Source organism: Odocoileus virginianus, chromosome 27 (genome assembly GCF_023699985.2).
Source record: "Odocoileus virginianus isolate 20LAN1187 ecotype Illinois chromosome 27, Ovbor_1.2, whole genome shotgun sequence".
Classification (NCBI taxonomy): domain Eukaryota; kingdom Metazoa; phylum Chordata; class Mammalia; order Artiodactyla; family Cervidae; genus Odocoileus; species Odocoileus virginianus.
Window position 1 is genome coordinate 10421401 of NC_069700.1, and position 19505 is coordinate 10440905.

The following is a 19505-nucleotide window of genomic DNA, read 5'->3' on the forward strand; positions in this document are numbered from 1 at the left end:
TCGGGGGCCCGTCCCTCCACGCCACGTCACCAGACCCAGCACCAGGAGATGCTGATGGAAGCCTGGGTTGAATCCTAGCTTTGCCGCTTGCTCCCTGTCGCCAGCCACTCCACTTCTGTTTTCCTTTTATCCAACACTTAATAACAGCAGAACCCATGGCATCCGCTGCTGTGAGGATTAAGCGAGATAAATATCAAAAGGTGGGAATAGTGCCTAGTACATAGTAAACCCCCAATGAATGTTTGCTGTTACTATTATTATTTAAGTCACAAGGACTCGCATACAAACAAATTTGGAAAATTGATCTGAAACTAGTGGCAGTGTTATTAAAGACAAACAATGGATGTTTTAAAATCGGAATTAGACAGTCTGTATTCTAAAACACACACACACGCACACACAATCTGTACCAATTAAATACAATAAAGTTGAAAGGGGATATAAATTACAGTCTTTCTCTTTTTAAACAGTCAATAGTAAAATACTACAGTCAGCTCACTATACACAAAAATCATGAACAGCAGCTTCGCATTAAAATCTCCAATATCTTACTCATTTACGGATGCTATGAACTTCCAGGGCAAAGGTACAGCAGGCTGTACACCCTCGCTCGCTCCCACGACACATTTATTGCTCTACATCTGGACCAGCTATACAAGCATCTACACAATAGGTACAGAAAGCACTTTTGTAAAAACTTCCGCACACATAATTCTTCAGGGTCTCCATCAGTAAAAGAATTCTACAAATGAAGACACACAGCAGGGTCATCTGTCTTCAACCATCTCCTGCGAACACTGTGAAGTGGGCACCTGTGGACTTCACAGCTCATGTCATCCCTTCAGTGTTTTCCAGAAATGAAATAAAACAACGGCAGAACCACACCACAACAAACACCTACCAACCCCAAACGAAACCACAAAGAGACGAAAACTGACACCCACCCTCCCAACCCCACTCTTGGTTTTTCCCTGTGTTTTCTTAGAGTAATACTGCTCTCTGCATCCCGCTGCCTGGCTGGGCTGGACCGAGGGACAGGAAAGGCGGGGATCAGAGCCCCAGTCGCTGTCAAGGGTTCCCGCGTCAAGTCAGCAGGCGGCGGACCAGGTGGAAGACCAAAGAACGGAGCTGTGAGATTTTTCAGTGTGCTTGGGAAACGCGACAGAGAACGGCAGCATGTGGCCTGGGAGCCACAGGGCATATGGCACCGAACTTGCAGTCAAACACGTATGTACACACAAAACAAGAGTGGACAGCAAAAAACATTCAGTCTCAGGTAAGTTCTTTGGTTATAAAGAACGGCCTTCTGTAACCTTTGCTGCAAAGAGGGATTTGCAACCTCATTCTCAGGCAAGACCATCTCTTTCATCTGCTTGTGTTCTGAGAGATCGCCCGAGCTGCTTTGTAAGAAAGTCCAGTACCTTACGATTTTCTACAAACCACTTTTATCCATTTTAGTGTGCAGTCCTGTCTCTCCAGACATACTATAGATATACATTTCATATACATAATATATATTATTTATAAAAAAAAAATTAGAGCATTGACTCCAGATTCTACAGTAAGAACTGATTAAAATTGTACAAGAATAAAGTCTGTTTGAATCTGTGGAGGTTTCTACACCGTGGGGGTGTGTAGTGAGTGCAAACAAAAATACTGTCACTTTGTGAAGCCAGGATTTTCGGTTCTCTGGAAGGAAGCAGAGGCTGCCGAGTCACCCGAGTGACAAAGTGCCGCTTCTCCCGGCTCGGGAGGGGAGAGGGGAGGAGGTGGCCCTGGAAGCCGTGGCTTCTCCGCGCTGGTGTGAGGTCCGGCCGGGCCGCGGCGTGTTTGATAGATGGGCTGGTGCTCTGGGACGCGACCGGAGCAGAGATGCTGTGGCCTTCGGAAGAAGTGCTCACTGCCTCTCACCGAGCAGTGGTGCTCCCCTGGAACGCAAAGGCGGGTGAGTGCAAGCTCCGGTCCCCACTGGCCCTCCCCACCCACGGGCGGCCCCCCCATCCCCATGAGGGGCTCTTCCTAGAAGAAACCACAGGATCCAGTTTACTGCGGAATCCAGTTCTGGAGCTTACACTGTACTGGGAAGAATCGAGCTCCAAGGTGAAGATTCTAGGAAAAGTAATGACCGCAAGCCCCAAAGTGAGAGTGAAAATCACGTCACTCCTGGGCCCACACCAGAAGTCAGGGTGAGAACAAAAGTCAAACCTGAGGACTTCAAAAGTCCTCCGGTTTTAACACAGTTGAAACAACTGATTAAAACAAAGATAACAAAAACACTAAAGTAATTAAAAAAAAAAGATAAAACTCACCATATTTCCAACATTATTACCCTGATGCAATAAATATTTTTGTAAATTTCACTTTTAAACCAAGATCTTTGGCAGGGACACGCTATTCTGGAGCAGAATTCAGGTACTGCTCCCGTTACTGGCTTCTAAATAATCGAAGCCACAAAACAAGGAGTAAGGGGTGAGGGGGTCGTGGTCCCCTTCCCTCCTCTCTGGGCCGTGCCTCAAACAGTGTGGCCCTCAGACAGCCTACCCCATATTCCTCCAGCAGAAGGTTGGTGAAAACAACTTTCCCCCAACCTGGTACTGAAGCACAATCTGAGGTGTGCAGGGCAGCCACGACTGGAAATCGGTACTTTTTTGCTGCTGTTATAATTTTATTTATGTATTTATTTTTGGCGGGTGCTGGGTCTTCGTTGCTGTGCGGGCTTTTCTCGAGTTGCAGCAAGTGAGGGCCACCCTCCAGTTGCGGCGTCTGGGCTTCTGGTGGTGGTGGCGTCTCTTCTTGCAGAGCATGCGCTCTAGCACACTCGGGCTGCAGCCATCGTGGCTCCTGGGCTCTAGAGCACAGGCTCGCTAGTTGGGACACATGAGCTTAGCTGCTCCACGGCATGTGGCATCTTTCTGGGCCGGGAATCAAACCCGTATCCCCTGCACTGGCAGGCGGACTCTACCACTAAGTCACCAGGGAATAGTTAGTCGCACAGTCGTGTCTGACTGTCTGCAATCCCAGGGACTGTAGCCTGCCCGATTCCTCAGTCCATGGAATTCTCCAGGCAAGAGTACTAGAGTGGGTTGCCATTCTCTTCTCTAGGGTATCTTCCTAACCCCAGGGATCGAACCTGGGTCTCCTGCAAGGCAGGCAGATTCTTTACCAACCAAGCCACCAGGGAAGCCCCTGGGAATCTGCATTTTTAAGAAGTCTCTTCTCCCCACACCCCACAGTGGGTCTATTGCGCATTTAGGTTTGAGAAGCACTGTTCCAGACTGAAGAATTAACCCCTGGACCACATTCTTCCTGGACTTCTTGGGAAAAGGACTGAAAAGCTGATGTACTAGCAAAGCAGATTCTGCTTAAGATCAGTGTAAAAGGAAGCTGAAGACTTTGAAACAAATGAATGTTTAGCTTGTTAGAAAAGTAATGAGTAACTTTATGCTTATGTTGGGCAAAGAAGTCTTTTTTGAGTTGTAAAAGAGACCACTCTTTGGTATTTGCAGTTTATTTATGAATATGCTATATATGTGACCACAGACTGAAATTTTAAGGGCTTATTCAGAAAACTTGGGGCGGGGTGCAGGAAATAGCACCAAACTGGATTGTTTTGCTTCCTCCGCATAACAGGGAGACTGAAGGGCACCCCATCACCTTTGCCTTCACCCAGAGCCATCCTAGTTCTGAGAGCTCTTTGTTTTGCTAAGCCTGGTGCTTCAATACCCTTTACACAGCTGCGGCTGGGTCTGGGACCAAAACAGTGGTCCTGGATGAGAAGGGATAGTGGTACTCAGAAGCACATCACCTCTTTTTACGTAATTCACTAGTTTCCTTGGGAATATTAGCAAGACCCCATTTTTTTTGTTGTTCCACTATTAAAATTAAATACTGTAAAAACCCAGCCTGGGTAACTTCCAAAGCCCAAACTTTAATTTCTCAGGGAACCCACCTCTGTTTCCCCAACGCATTTTTTATCCTATGGGCACCAAACATCTATATTTTATCAAATCTGTATGGCATACCTTCCACCTGCCTGTGTTTTATAACTCTGAAATTGCTGATATGGTTGGTTTTAATTGGAAGTATTTTTTTTCTTAATGATACATAAAATAATGGTGTATCTCGGGACTTCCCTGGCAGTCCAGTGGTTTAAGACTCTGTACTTCCAATGCAGGGGGCATGGGTTCGATCCCTGGTTGGGAAGCTAAGATACACATGTCTCACGGTTTGGCAAAAAAAAAAAAAAAAAAGGTGTATCTAATAAAAGAAATCACTGATTTGATGAAATCTACCACATTTCATATCAGAACCCTTTGAGATAGCCAGGAATTAAACATCTCAGGGAATGAATACGAGATCGATCCTTATCCATGTGAATGATTAATTCAACAGGAACCTATATATCAGGTAAAAAAGCCATAGGTCCTATGTAAGTCATAGTTCCCCTCTGAGACTAAGAAAGTAGACTTACAGATGTGTTCCCCCATAGCCAGCTAGCTGGGCAGCATGTGAGCATGGTTCAAGAGGGTTCACGGACCCTGTCAGAAACACCTGGATGAATCTCTCCTACTAAGTCACCGTGAGGAAGGGCCTCTGGGGGTTGGGGCATAATGAGCGGCCATCACTGATACCACGGGACCCAAAGGACCACCCCTGGAATGTGTCACCTGGTCATTCTCTGCCGAGGAACACAGCTGGCCAGGGTCCTGTGGCCCATGTGAGACACTCCTGCTGTCTGTCGTATTTGGTAGGTTTCTCTTACTAGAAAGTTCTCCAGAAGAATCTGTCAAACCATCAAAATCTTTCCCATCTGACACACCCATAAACTCTGTGAAAGAGTGATCTTCGAGGATGTCTGTGGTGTGTTCCACGGTCACCTCCCTGGGGCAGAACTCCCTGGCCGGCTGGCCGTGTTTGCTGGAGCCGGCATCCTGCTCTGAACACGAGCTGGTCCTCCAGGGGGTTCTGGAGTTTTCCTCTGGGATGCTGGGGGGCAATGGGCTCCCTTTGGCTAAGGCACTGTTTCCCTTGAGTGGCACCTCGGTCATCTTTTCCTTTCCCGAGCCTCTTTCTAGTTCTGTCAACTCTTTGTGTGAGGATGGTCTGAAATCCTGCACGAGGGACGGTCCGGGATGCTCGCTGGAGTCTGTGTCCTTCGGCGGAAGGGCCAGCTGATCTGAGCTGTCACTGGAAGGGACCGCCATGTCGGACAGGGTGGCGTTGGAGGCACTGTGGGAGAAGTAGCCGCTGGTGATGCTGCTGGTGGTGGGGCTGCGGGACACCTCCTTCTCTAGGGCCTTTGAGTTCGTCAGATCGCCCTTGGAAGAAAACCACTCCCTGTTCTCCAAGCTGGCATTGTAAACGCTGAAGTCGGCGAACTCCACAGGTACATAAGGCTGTGAACTTATCAGCTTCCGGCTGAGACCTTCTAGGTCGTTTTCCTCCTCCTCAGAGTCCTACGGAAACAAAGCAAGTCAGCCATGAGCTCCTCATAGCGACTGGATGGTTGAGACAAGTTTCAAATACTTGACTGTTAAAGCCATTGGCCTTCACACGTTTAGGAATTTTTCTTTTTCCTTCCTGAGTCTGGTTAAATCCTGTCACCTGTTTGTGGACACAGGTACCTTATCCTCAGAGATCTATGAGCATGAAACGCTTACCATTCAAGATGCAGGAGGTTTATTTCTTCGGTGCCCACTCAATGCTAATAATTAGAAACCTTTCCTGCTTTAAGGGCAAGGATGGAAGGAAGTACAGTGGCCTTTTGATTAGTTCCTCATGATTAGCTTCCAGTTGGAGGTTTTCCCTTTTCTAATTAAATGAGCAGAGGGACTACAGAGGCTGGGAAGGCTGCTGTTTTATTCTCACAATCCTCACCTCGGGGAGCAGAGTACAGAAAAATAAGATGATTTGCAAACAGTTTCTGGGCTATACTATGAGAAGGAAAAGCAGGAAATAAAGGCCCCCACAAGAGCAAAAGGGCAAAGAACACAATTTCAATAGCCATTCTCAGTATTCCACCAAACACTGTGTGTAAAATACTAAATCTGGCAACGACTGTTATTCCAGGGTTTTTGAGAAGCAGAGATAAAGCCTCTGACTACAAGGTGAGGAAGACAGTATGAATTACATGAAAATCTCCTTTGTCAAACAGCTTTAGGATTCTGTTTATAAAGGTTGGTAAATATGCAAGAGTAGGTATTATCAACTTCCACTCTCTTCCCAAGTGAATGATTCTTTTATATTTGGTGGAAAACAATGTAGGACACTTTTCAAATAAAAAATAATAGTATTATCTTCTTGTTCAGTTGCTAAGTCGTGTCCAACTCTTTGTGACCCCATGGACTGCAGGCAGCATGTCAGGCTTCCCTTTTCTATCTCCCGGAGTTTGCTCAAGTTCACATCCATTGAGTCAGTGATGCCATCTAAGCATCTCCTCCTCTGTCGCCATCTCCTCCTTTTGCCTGTTACTATCCAGTCATTTCTAATTAACCTTATAAACATCTGATGACACAGCAAGTATTCCGTTTCTCTTCTAAAATGTGACTTTCGTTCAACAAATATGCATTAAGCATCCTCTACGTGCCAGTCATTGTCCAAAGAACCAGGAATACCAATGCTGAGCAAAGACAGGTATGGCCCCTGCCCTCGGGGAGTTACAACAGTGGGGCCTTGCTCTTAGGACATCCCTGGACACTGCTGGGTGGATGACCTTTCACTCAGTAAAACAACACGGTGACTGTAAAGACCTGAAAACATTACCCTTATTCATTTCAAGAGAGCGAAGAGGTTGGGGAGAGAGAAGGATGGGGAGGGAAGGAAGAACTCACTCCACAGAAACAGTAAATGGAATTCACAAATGAACATAAATTTCATCCACTGAATTTCACAGCAACACTCCCTATCTCACAAGATGCTAAATACCTAAAAAATAGCTTGCTGTGTTTTAATGTTTCTTAAGATTTTAAAACAGTCTGAATATAAATGATTTAAAAGCATCACTAGTCTTCATTCCTTGACTGTTAATCAGAGGTGACTATTAAATATCAGTGATAAAATTCCAGAAATTAGCAAACCAAATTTTTGGCAATACTGACCTTGCTTTCTTATCTTTAACTATATTTTAATCAAGTATTAACAGCACTGTTTAAACGGGGGTGGGGTAGAGACTGCTCTCCCCAGGGGCTGGGGAAAACGTTTGTAAAAAAGGGCACAAATTGGACAGAACTGTCTGCATCTGTAACCTTCGCTCTATTTTCTAGATTCTCTACTCGACTTCATTCCCAGTGGTGAAGAATCTGCCTGTTAATGCAAGAGATACAAGGGATGAGGGTTCCATCCCTGGGTTGGGAAGATACTCTGGGGTAGGAAATGGCAACCCACTCCGGCATTCTTGCCTGGAAAATCCCACGGACAGAGGAACCTGGAGGGCTACAGTCCATGGGGCCACAAAGAGTCAGACACGACTGAGCAATTTAGCACACACACTGCTAGACTTGTTCAGATTCCAAATTGGATTTCAAGTGTTTGTTTCTCTTATAATTCCTTCTAATTGAAGCTGGCAAAGAAGTGTAATCCCCAAGCCCAAGAGTACATGATGCAATTGATTACTAAAAAGTTAGTTGTTGGAAGAAAACCAAATTTGAAGATGAGAATTAAATATTCTGGGTCCCTTTTAATGCTTGCAGCTATTTCTTCTGAACACCGAGGAAAGGTCAACCTAAAATATAACTTTGCGGAGTGAAACATTCAATCACAAATTTAATGTGTAGAAATAGGTATACATATATTAAAATCAGAAAGATAGACAATTCAGAATGACTTTAGTAAGACTGAAGGGTCTACAAAAACAAATAGGGATCAGGACAAAGTGAGGCACCTGGGGTGGGGTTGGGAGTGACCTAAAGAGAAAGGCTAAAGGAATAGGAACAACTAGTTCCAGAAAAAATAAAACTGAGTAGAGGTTAATCATTTTCCAACATGTAAAGGGAAACAGAAAGTTTATGGAGTTATGGTTTCCAAGGAGAAAAGAGGACTTAAGTGGCTTAAACTGAATTTTAAAGGAATTTGGTTAGACAGACTTTTTCTTTTTGGCAGGATCTCTTCACTCTGTATATTTTATTAAATTTTAAATGGAAGCATAGTTGATTTACAATGCTGTGGTAGTTTCTGTTGTACAACAGAGTGAATCAGTTATACATACATATATATATATATATATATATATATACACACACACACACATTCTTTTTTATATTCTTTTCTATGATAGGTTATTACAAGGTACTGAATATATTCCCTGTGCTATATAGTAGGACCTTGTTGTTTATCCATTTTACATATTAGAAACATTTTATGCTAGTGATATTATTTATCATTTACCTTAAAGGAGACTAAACTAAGCACCTCCCTACTATGTCTTAAGGACAGAGTGAAAACTCATCCTAAAAGTAGGACTCAAGAGTCAAGTTCTCCTGCTTCTCTGAGGCTATTATGTTCATGAGTTGATTTTTTGAGATTCACTTTATGCAGCTGATATTTACCTCTAGAGGAAACACCTTGATTTTAAGGAGAATCAAAACTCACATTAAAGCAGTGACCTTCTGTAAGGACTTTCCCTGATGAAAGTCATTTGCACTCCCATTCTCATGAGTTATCTACCTGATGGTCTCTGTTTTCAGAAAGACTCCATCAGTCAAGGGTCCCTAGTACTTCTGTCCATGGTACTAAGGGGAGGGTGGACCCTTTGAAGAAAGAGCAGCAGCAGGGTGATGAAACTGCCCTGTGACTGGGAGCCCCGGGAGTCACTGGGATGTCAGCCCATTCTACTGATGGATGGGGCTTTTGTTCCCATGTTCTCGTTTACTGTGAGACCTTGGGCAAATCACTCAACAAGTCTCGCGTTTCTTCCTCTGTAAGATGAGAGACAAAAACCATATGCTGTCTGTGCAGGATTCAAGAGAGGGAGAACTGACTTTCTTTCTGCTCTTCTGTCTGCTTCATGACTTTAAAAGAGAGACTGCAAAGACGTCCTGTTACTTTTATCTTAGTCATGGAAGGCACAACGTACATTTGTCTATCTTCCTAAATTGGATGAGACAACAAAATATTGCTTGAAGAATCAAGCACAGCTATATTTACTATATTTTATGTGAAATGACAGGTTACTTTGGTAATTGGATGGGCTGAAAAATAAAAGAAACAATGTCCCCATATTGCTTCTCAACATGATTTCAAACTCCTTTGATCAGACTGAACCACTGATTTGCCTTCTATTTTTCTAAGAGTGGAAAAGGAAAGAAAGTGAATAGGAACTCAGGAATAAATCAGTTTATATCCACTTATAAGAGGAGAAATAAAATGAAAGCTTCCCAAACAGAAACTAGAACCTCAGTTCAAGCAAGTAATACCCTTAAAATCTACTGAAACATCCTGGAAAAGCTGCTATCTGAAATAAATCAAATGGTTCAATAGTTTCAGAGATGAAAAGTCTGCAGTGAGCCAGATTTCTAAGAAAGTAGATGCAAGTCTCTCAAGTAAGACCTCAGCAAGAAAAATGGCTCCATCAAACCCTGATTAGTGGGTTTCATGGTGTGTCTGATCACAGAGAATCTAACTGCTGCTCAGAACTTGGATCAAGAGAATCTAGTTCTATCCTACTCTCTGCTAGCTAACAGTCCTGAGATGGGTTTTATTTTAAAATAATTAAAGGAAAGTGAAGAAAACAACTACGAAGCAGATTGTGAACTGTGAGACTATCTGCGGGGCAGCCCTGAAGGGCCATCCAGCAATTTCTTGATGGTGTGTTCTACCAAAACGTATGGTTCAGATAGGTTACAATGGAGTACCCATGCACTGTGTAGGTGGGTGCCATGTCAATAAACAGATAGTCAGCCAGCCAGAGAACTGAAGCGGTAACAAAATTAGGCCCTGGCTCCTTTAACCTGGGCCCTCCCAGGTGGCGTGGTGGTAAAGAATCCACCTGCCAATGCAGGAGACGCAGGTTTGATCCCTGGGTCGGGAAGATCCCCTGGAGATGGAAGTGGCAACCCGCTCCGGTACTCTTGCCTGGAGAATCCCATGGGCAGAGAAGCCTGGCGGGCTACAGTCCAGGGGGTAGCCGAGTCAGACACGACTGAGCGACTACACGCGCGCACACACGCTCTTTGGCCCAGGCTGCAGCCCTTAGGTTAAGCAGCGGGAGTCGAGTGTGTGACTGGAGAGCTCGCTAACTTTGGGGGAGACGCGGAGCGGCTGTTGGTGTGCAAGCTCTTCTCCCGCAGGGATTAGGGAGGGGACCAGAGAGAGCACAAAGTGGGGAAGAGAGAGAGAGAGACGGAAGGGGACAATGGTGCCTTTCCTTCTTTCCTCAATGGACAGGCAGAATGAGCAGCTCATTTCTTATGATCCCCGAGCGCTCCAAGCATGCAGGAGCCTGGCTTGCTGCACATCCAGGGGGAGGTTCTAGTTAGCATCACACCGTGTGCATCAGCAGCATCTTCTAGAATCTAGAGGTTCAAACAAAAGACCCCGCGCTGATGACAATCTGACATGGGGTAGCTGGGGAAGGCAAGGGCCCACGCTCTGCCCGCAGAGCCGACCGCATGCAGACGAGAGCAGCAAGCAGACCCCTCCTGCTCCAAGCTGCCTCCCATTTTCGAAGCCTGGGGAACCACAGGAGTACGAAAGCTGAGACATAGAATTTGAGAATTCTCTCCAGGCCCCAGAGCACACACTTCTGTTTTTAAATTGAGGTGGCACTTATGATCCCCAGTGCCTAGTATGTCGTGTTCTAAAAAACATTTCTCAAATTTGAAATGTGAAAACCAAGTGCTAGGGAATGAGGTTTTTAAGGTAGAGTTTCAACCTACCCATGGTAAAATACAGAGAAGCCATCCTGAAAGCAAGGCTGACACCGAGGGAGCTGGAATCTATTCTGCCAGCGAATGTAAAGAGGCTACCTGAGAGATCCAGATAACGGGGATGGCCGGTGATGGATGGCGGAGCAGCAACAGACTACAGGATAATCTTGGCAACAGCATCAGGCAACACAAGAAAAGCTATCACACACCCACACCTAAATGCAGGATTACTTACTCCAAGTAAGTGCAATTCCTCAAGGTAGATTAACTTCAGAATCTGGGCAACATGTACAGGTTCATTAGAAAGATTCAATATTAGTTCAAGTGATTGTTACACATTTGAAAGACCAGAATCATGAAAGGTGTCTTTTTCTTTCTAAGCAAATTTATACTAAGCAAAATAATAATAAATCAGTAAATGGAACACAGAAAAATCACAGGTCACAGCCACATTCATGCAAAATTTCATTACTGATGGTCACATGTGTCAGAAGAAAAAAAAAAAAGCCAAGACTCAATACATCTCTTAATTTCTTCTAAAGTATTTGGATGATTGTCTGTGAAAGGGCCTTAAACCCACCACCAGGCAATAGGACAGAAATGGTTCCAGACTTACAATCTTCTTCTCACGTTTGCTATTGAGTTCTACTGGCATGCGGCTGCCATCGCTTCCCGAGGGCACAATGCAGCCAGGATTATGTGCCTGAGGTGGAGACATGCTCTGCAAAGGTTAAGACACACAGATGCATCACACAGGAGACGGCCATGGCCGAGACACACCTTAAGTATGTACGTGCACGTTAGAAAAGCAATACAAACACTTGTATTACGTGTTAGTGCAGCCAACAGTTCTGTAGGCTTGAGTTCAGCTACTGATGAAAATCTCCCAAGACTACACAGATTCTATGCAAACAGTGTAACTGAATTTATCACATTAAAAAAAAAGTCTTTTCTATCTGCAAAACACCGAGGGAACATCTCTTTCTCATTTGAAATACTCTGAAAAAAGCCATAAGCACAAGGAACATAACAGCAATAACAACAAGCAAGAAATTCTACCATGACCCTGTGTGCTTGAGAAAGAGGTTATTTATTTCTGAACAGGATCCACGGGGTGATAACCCATACATGCCAACCTGCGGCATCTGACTGTGTTAATGCAAAGCGTTACTTCTGCAGGGGCACAGAGCGTCCATTCTATTGTACACAGTACAGACAAGTCAAGCATTTACCTCCTGGCTTAGAAGAGGCCTTGCTTCAAGTGCTATCCTTTTCTTATGCTCCTCTTTTACAGGCATTAGGGGCTTGAAAAACTTTGGTGGCTGAGGAGAGAATGCTTTGAAAGGGCTGACTGTTAAGGCATGAGGATTCTCTGATGTACAACCTGGGGAAGACAAAAGGCACGGGTTTACAGGCACACAGCACTTAAACCAACCCACAGGGAGCGAGGCAGGGATGGAGCCAGAAGGGATATCTGGCGGAACAAAAGAATCAGTGTGTGAATACTGCTGACCTTGAACATCGCGGGTCTGAACTGCATGGGTCCACTCACACATAGATTTTTTTTCATTAAATGTACAGTTGGCCCTCAGTAGCCTCAGGGTTTTGCCTCCGAGGATTACGGAGGACTGACTATGGGACTTGTACGCAAGGGCTCTGGGAACCAGTGGCCCTCAGATACTGACTGATGGCTGTATTTGGTTGAGCATTAAAATAGGTCGGCAAGAATGGAGATGAATCTACAAAGTTAAAAAGAATCATCGAAGGCCTGGACAGCAGCAAAGAAATCAGAAACCAAATTTTCTACCTTCTTGTCAAGATGCAGCTTGAGCATCACTTCACAGACCAATTTCAACTCACACTGATTTTCTATTTCTTTGAATTCTCAGAGCCTGTATTATCTGTAAATGCATTTTGGCACTTTCTGATTTACTGGCTTATTTTCTACATATCTCATTTTCATAGCTGGATTTTAAGATCTTGGCATCTTTTGGTTTCTGTCCCTGCATAAGGCAAGGAGAGGCTCAATCTTAACTCAGTAACCGAGTACTACATGAGTTCTCTCGCAAGCCACTGTTCCCTCAAGCCACCTTGCTCCATATGACTACGGAAGGACAATTCCTTTTTTCTTGCTTTTACTCATTTTTTACTTTTTGGGGTCTCTATTTCTCCTTCTATATTTTTCTCTTCAATTCACTGGTACAAAGGAACATAGTAGGTAAAATATAAGGTGTAGGTAAGGTAACAGCTGATTGAAAAATTCTAAGAATGCTATTCCTTTCAGGGCACTAGGAAATTACATATTTAGGCAATAATGTTGTCACTGACCAAATTCATTTCTGGTATCATTTTTTTAAATTTCGTTAGGAGTCAGAGACATATTTTTGTAAAAACATACTTTGATTTGAGCACAAAACCATGATGGAGGTGGATATGCTTTTGGTAAAGAACGAACTCTAACCATAATGTAATAATAAGATTTGTATGTGTCTCAAAACTGATTTCAAAATCAGGAAATGATATATGAAATGTGATTTGAAAATTACAAGTGCTACACAAAAAGCCTATTATTAATTGGATGATATAATGGATACAAAGAAAAGAAAATTAAATAAGTGAGCAGGATATGTTCTATTCAAGAAGACACTTTTTGGATCATCTAGCAAACTAGAATTTCAGCTTTCTATCTTATTAAATGCCTATTTAGAAAAGAATTTCCCCCCACGCCTTTCCTAAGAAATTATAGAGAGATAACACAGAAAAAAATATCTTACCCTACCTTCTTTACTCCTTCGAGGTGAATCCCTAGGCAAAGTTCCATAACACGATACATCCTGGTAACTCGGGCTGTAGTCAGACATGTCTAACTGGCTCTCTGGCCAACCCTACAAGGTAGAAACACGGGTTAAGTGTAATTACATTCCTCTAAAATGAGAAAACTCCTGATTGGAGTTTTTTCCTATTTCTTTTTATGGCAGTATGTGCTCTTTTTTTAAATTATAAAATAGATCTAACATGTAGAAAAATACTGGACAATATGACCAGTGTTATCATAACCAAGGTTATACCCAGAGTGAAGAAATGTTGGTAGTTTATTCTATTTGTTCAAGATTTAATAAAATCATTACAGATATAGTGAAATCCTCTTTTGGACCCCTACAGGATTCATTAAAGCTCCACTTTTATAAATTTGTTATGTACCTAAGATGACCAGATAATTTAAAGATCAACCTACAACACTTGAAAGTGAAACATTTCCATTGATAATTTTTCCTAGGTAGCCTGGCATAAGCTTGGACTGCTCCAGGCAAATTAGGTGGTATGGTTACTCTACATATACTTGATATGTAAAACTTTCCAAGCTGGCAAAGATATTGGTATACTAAAGGGGGAAACCTCCTTTTTATCATACACTTAACTAACCTTATTTCAGCTTCTCAGGAAATGTCATCTCTAAGGACTAGATTTTAAAATGCTTGAAGGCATAATCTGTTTTGATATTTTCTGAATCATCTATAGTCCCCAGAATAATAACTTACATATGAATAAGATAATGCTGTACAATATCCTTAACTTCAAGTTCCTAATTTTCCCCATTTGAAATAATTTTGATTTTGCTATGGTGGATGTAGTCATTTAGAGTTAGACCCATAAACACATATTTATTTGATTATGTATGCAATGATCCTGATATGGAACGTATCATGCTAAGTAACAATGTAATACTCAGAGGGCATAGCAATTTCACATCAAGTACTTGAACTTGGGAATGGACACGTGGAGACAATGATCTGCATCAGGTTAAGGTGGGAAGTTCAGAGATTTTAAAAACACCAAAATAAACTAAATTTCCAGACTTAGATCCCACTAATAACCTGGCCATGCCCACAGGCACACACCTTATCATCATCGTCAAAGCCAGAAAGGTCTGGTCGACTGGAAGAGACCTGCAAGAGATGAATGGTTTCATCAGTGTGGTTTATACATTTAACATAACTAACTAGATAAAATATCACACATACAGTTGAAGGTTGTATGACCTTCTCCTTCTCCTCATTCTTTCTCCTAACATTTATTATTTCCTTATTTATTTGAATTTATCATAATTGTGCTGTAATATTTATCATTACCTTTAAAAAAGTATTCATATTTTCTTTTTCTAACTTAAAATTTTTTATCCATAAATATTTGTCTATGACTCTCTAAAAGATAAGGAATTCCTATTCTCTTGTAAAACCATAATATCATTATTGCATCTTAAAAGATGAAGCAATTCCTAAATAGTATCAGCTGGAATCAAGATTGCCAGGAGAAATAACAGTAACCTCAGATATGCAGATGACACCACCCTTATGGCAGAATGAAGAAGAACTAAAGAGCCTCTTGATGAAAGTGAAAGAGGAGAGTGAAAAAGTTGGCTTAAAGCTCAACATTCAGAAAACTAAGATCATGGCATCCGGTCCATCAGTTCAGTTCAGTTCAGTCGCTCAGTCATGTCCGACTCTTTGCGACCCCATGAATCGCAGCATGCCAAGCCTCCCTGTCCATCACCAACTCCCGGAGTTTACTCAAACCCATGTCCATCGAGTCGGTGATGGCATCCAGCCATCTCATCCTCCGTCGTCCCCTTCTCCTCCTGCCCCCAATCCCTCCCAGCATCAGGGTCTTTTCCAGTGAGTCAGCTTTTCACATGAGGTGGCCAAAGTACTGGAGTTTCAGCTTCAGCATCAGTCCTTTCAGTGAACACCCAGAACTGATCTCCTTTAGGATGGACTGGTTTGGATCTCTTTGTAATCCAAGGAACTCTTGGTCCCATCACTTCATGGCAAATAGATGGCGAAACAGTGGAAACAGTGGCAGACTTTATTTTTTGGGGATCCAAAATCACTGCAGATGGTGATTTCAAGCCATGAAATTAAAAGACCCTTACTCCTTGGAAGGAAAGTCATGACCAACCTAGACAGCATATTAAAAAGCAGAGACACTACTTTGTCAACAAAGGTCTGTCTTGTCAAGGCTATGGTTTTTCCAGTAGTCATGTATGGATGTGAGAGTTGGACTATAAAGAAAGCTGAGTGCCGAAGAATTGATGCTTTTGAACTGTGGTGTTGGAGAAGACTCTTGAGAGTCCCTTGGACTGCAAGGAGATCCAACCAGTCCATCCTAAAGGAGATCAGTCTTGGGTGTTCACTGGAAGGACTGATGTTGAAGCTGAAACTCCAATACTTTGGCCTTCTCATGCGAAGAGCTGACTCATTGGAAAAGATCCTGATGCTGGGAAGGATTGAGGACAGGAGAAGAAGGGGATGACAGAGAAGGAAATGGTTGGATGGCATCACAGACTCAATAGACATGGGTTTGGGTAGACTCCGGCAGTTGGTGATGGACAGGGAGGCCTAGCGTGCTGCGGTTCATGGGGTTGCACAGAGTCGGACACAACTGAGCAACTGAACTGAACTGAAATAGTATCAGATATCCCAGTGGTTAAATGTCTATAAACACTATCACAGCTAATTCTGAGTCAGGATCAAAGCAGATCATCCATTGCAACTGGATGATATATATCATAAGTCTTTTTTAATTTATGAGTTTTCCTTTTTTATCCCCAACAACAGCTCTAGTGCTTTCATTTTCTCTACCATCTAGCATTCTGCAGTACAAACGAAATAACAGGAAAATTAGGGCTAAAGATAGAGAAGGAAATGGCAACCCACTCCAGTATTCTTGCCTGGAGAATCCCAGGGACAGAGGAGTCAGGTGGGCTGCCATCTATGGGGTCACACTGAGTCGGACACGACTGAAGCGACTTAGCAGCAGCAGCAGCAGGGCTAAGGAACTCCCTCTTTAAATGCATCCCTCAAGTATTGGTATATGTATCATTTTTTTTTTAATCATTCAGTTCTAAATACATCCTAATTTCCATTATGATCTCTTCTTTGATGCCTAAATTAATTAGAAACTGTGTCCACCCCACCCCCCCCAATTCACAACTTTATGAGTCTCATCAATTAAAAGAACTGAAATGTGGTCAGAAAAAGTGATCTGTGTGAAAGTGATTATAGGGATTTGCTTTTCGGACTACTGTAAGACAAGTTTCATGAATGTTCACCAAGGGGACTTCCCTGGAGGTCCAGTGGTTATGACTCCAAGCTGCCAATGCAAGGGCACAGGTTCAATCACTAGTCATGAAACTAAGATCCTACATGTCATGCAGGATCAAAAAATATTAAATAAATGTTCATCATGTTTGTGACCATTATCTGGCAATTCTTGAGAATAGGAAAGCAAATCATAGTTTTCCTTGAAAGAATCTGTCTTTCACTCTGCGGCTTCGAGAAAGAGCCTACTTTGAAGTGGTCCACGCACTCCTCTGTCCTTTCTTCCTGTGACAGTGTTGCCTTCCACTAGACACAGTGTCTGTCAACTGGGTTTCCTCGCTGAAATGGTTTGTTGAGGAAGGTCATCAACCTAAACAGCAGGCACCATGGGAGGGTCTACATGGAGGTGCCTGGCGCCCTATCACACCGACAGTGAGATCCTTGGGGCAGCTAGAAGCAGGCACAGACTGGAGAGCAGGACTCAGAAGCGCTGGCACAGGACCTCTGACCCCACCATCTTTAAACCAACATGCAAGTCACATCCCAAGAAACTTCTTCCAAGGATATGCAACTCTACGTAGAGAAATTTGCAAGATTCCACTAAAAGCTTGGGGCTTCCCTGGTGGCTCAGATGGTAAAGAATCTGCTTGCAATGCGGGAAACCTGGGTTGGATCCCTGGGGTTGGGAAGGTCCCCTGGAGAAAGGAATGGCAACTCGCTCCAGCATTCTTGTCTGGAGAATTCCCATGGACACTGGAGCCTGGTGGGCTACAGTCCATGGGGTCGCAAAACAGTCAGACATACACACACACACACACACACACACACACACACACACACACACCTCAGTCCTGTTAGTTGTAATGGCTCTCTGGTGGGCATCTCTAGAACAGAGGCGCAGGCTTGACACCCTGGGCCAAATGTAATTCTCCCCGCCGATAAACCCTGACCTGATTCCCCTGACTTGCCGCACCCCAAACCCTGAGATGAGTCACTTGGACGAGAAAGCTCACATTGTGAACGTTGGGCGTGCTGAGGCTTCGCCGCAGGTGCCGAGCTTTGGTAGAAAGCGCTTCTTTGACCGTGACTGCCTGCAAATTTGAAAATGACACTGATTTTTCTTCCTCTGATGATAAAAGGAATATATGTTTATTTTGAAAGATTTCAAAAGTATAGAAATAAACGTCATTTCAAGCCTACACTACAAGCCATCCCCACCCTGTATTTACAAAACTGGATCTTATTGTTTTCACTAAAGGTATTTTATGCTGCAGATTTACATATAGGTGGGTAGAGAAAACACGGATGAAATATCACTAACGATACATGTCACTTGTGAAATTACAATCAACTTTTATGCTTCTGTGTTTCACTCTGCCACAGTTTGGGTGGGACTTCCACTAAAGGAAGATTTTCCTGACAGATGCCAATCTTGGTCCTCTTTTTGGTCAAAGCACACTTTTCATAACTTCTACTGCCTCTATCGAGTGACACCTCTTCTGGAGTTTCATGACCTAGTGGATTATTTTCACCTGGCAGTATCTTGCCACAGAGGTTAAGCTTGGTCCAAAAACTAGGGATAGAGAGATTATGCGGTTAAGGATGTGGACTTCAGAGTCAAGCGTTCTGGGTTTATATCTGACTTTGTACCAATTCTTGGCTGGGTGCCCTTGGGCGGGGTGGCTAACTCCTGTCAGCCTCAATGTTTTCATTTACAAATGGAAATGATGACAGTATTTACCTCGCAGGGTTATTTATTTTTTTTTAAATTTTTATGGTGGTTAAAGTTGCATAATATAAAATATACTATTTTACCCATATTTAACTGTACAGTTCAGTGGCAAAAAGTACATTCACACTGTTGCCCAACTCCCACAATCATCCATCTTGAAGATGAAATAATGGGGTTTTCCTAGGAGGGGTTCAATAAAAGGCACTCATCGGAATTTGTGTCACTCTTTTGTCAAAGTAACTGTTTTGTCTAATGAGATGGCTACTCAAGTCTTCCTTCTCTCATGGGTTGAAAGAGAAGGTGTGTTGGTAAATAAGTTCATCTTTATCCATTTGGGCTGAAGGCTAGTGATCTCTCAGATGGTACAGAATCTGCCTGCAATGCAGGAGACCAGGGTTCGATCCCTGGGGTCAGGAAGGTCCCCTGGAGGAGGGCATGGCAACCCACTCCAGTATTCTTGTCTGGAGAATCCCATGGACAGAGGAGCCTGGTGGGCTACAGTCCATGGGGTCGCAAAGAGTCGGACACGACTGAGCATCTACCACTTTCAGTTTTCACTTGCTGGCGATCCCACCCTCCAGTCCAGACCCTGCAGTCACTTGCCTGCCGGAGTCGTTCCAGGCTCAGAATGTTCTCCACCTGCAGCACGCCTCGAGTGTACTTCTCGATATACGTCTCCCCGTCCGACGTGCCTTCGTTCTCACTCCTCGCGGCCATGAGAGCCAGCGTCTCCCGGTCCTCAATCTCCTCTGTTGCCTAAGGAGACAAGCAGGCACTTAGATTACTGTTACGTGAACAATATTTCTCTCAAAA

General features: G+C 43.5%; 1 protein-coding gene across 6 annotated transcripts in view; it reads right to left on the bottom strand.

Annotated features, from left to right (window-relative positions):
- Positions 1-306: 306 nt before the first annotated feature.
- The window catches only part of KIF13A (kinesin family member 13A), a 215550-nt gene continuing 196351 nt past the window's right edge, over positions 307-19505 (bottom strand). For 3 of the 6 annotated variants that reach the window (XM_070456186.1, XM_070456184.1, XM_070456183.1), the window contains 8 exons: positions 19292-19448; positions 17974-18047; positions 14762-14809; positions 13642-13747; positions 12095-12246; positions 11479-11583; positions 4668-5456; positions 307-1928 (listed from right to left, as the gene is read on the bottom strand). In XM_070456186.1, coding sequence (XP_070312287.1) covers positions 1908-1928; positions 4668-5456; positions 11479-11583; positions 12095-12246; positions 13642-13747; positions 14762-14809; positions 17974-18047; positions 19292-19448 — 1452 coding nt within the window. In that variant the 3' untranslated portion in view covers positions 307-1907. Of the gene's footprint in view, positions 1929-4667; positions 5457-11097; positions 11140-11478; positions 11584-12094; positions 12247-13641; positions 13748-14761; positions 14810-17973; positions 18048-19291; positions 19449-19505 lie in introns of all 6 variants that reach the window. The other 3 variants (XM_070456188.1, XM_070456187.1, XM_070456185.1) reach the window with 2 other exon arrangements.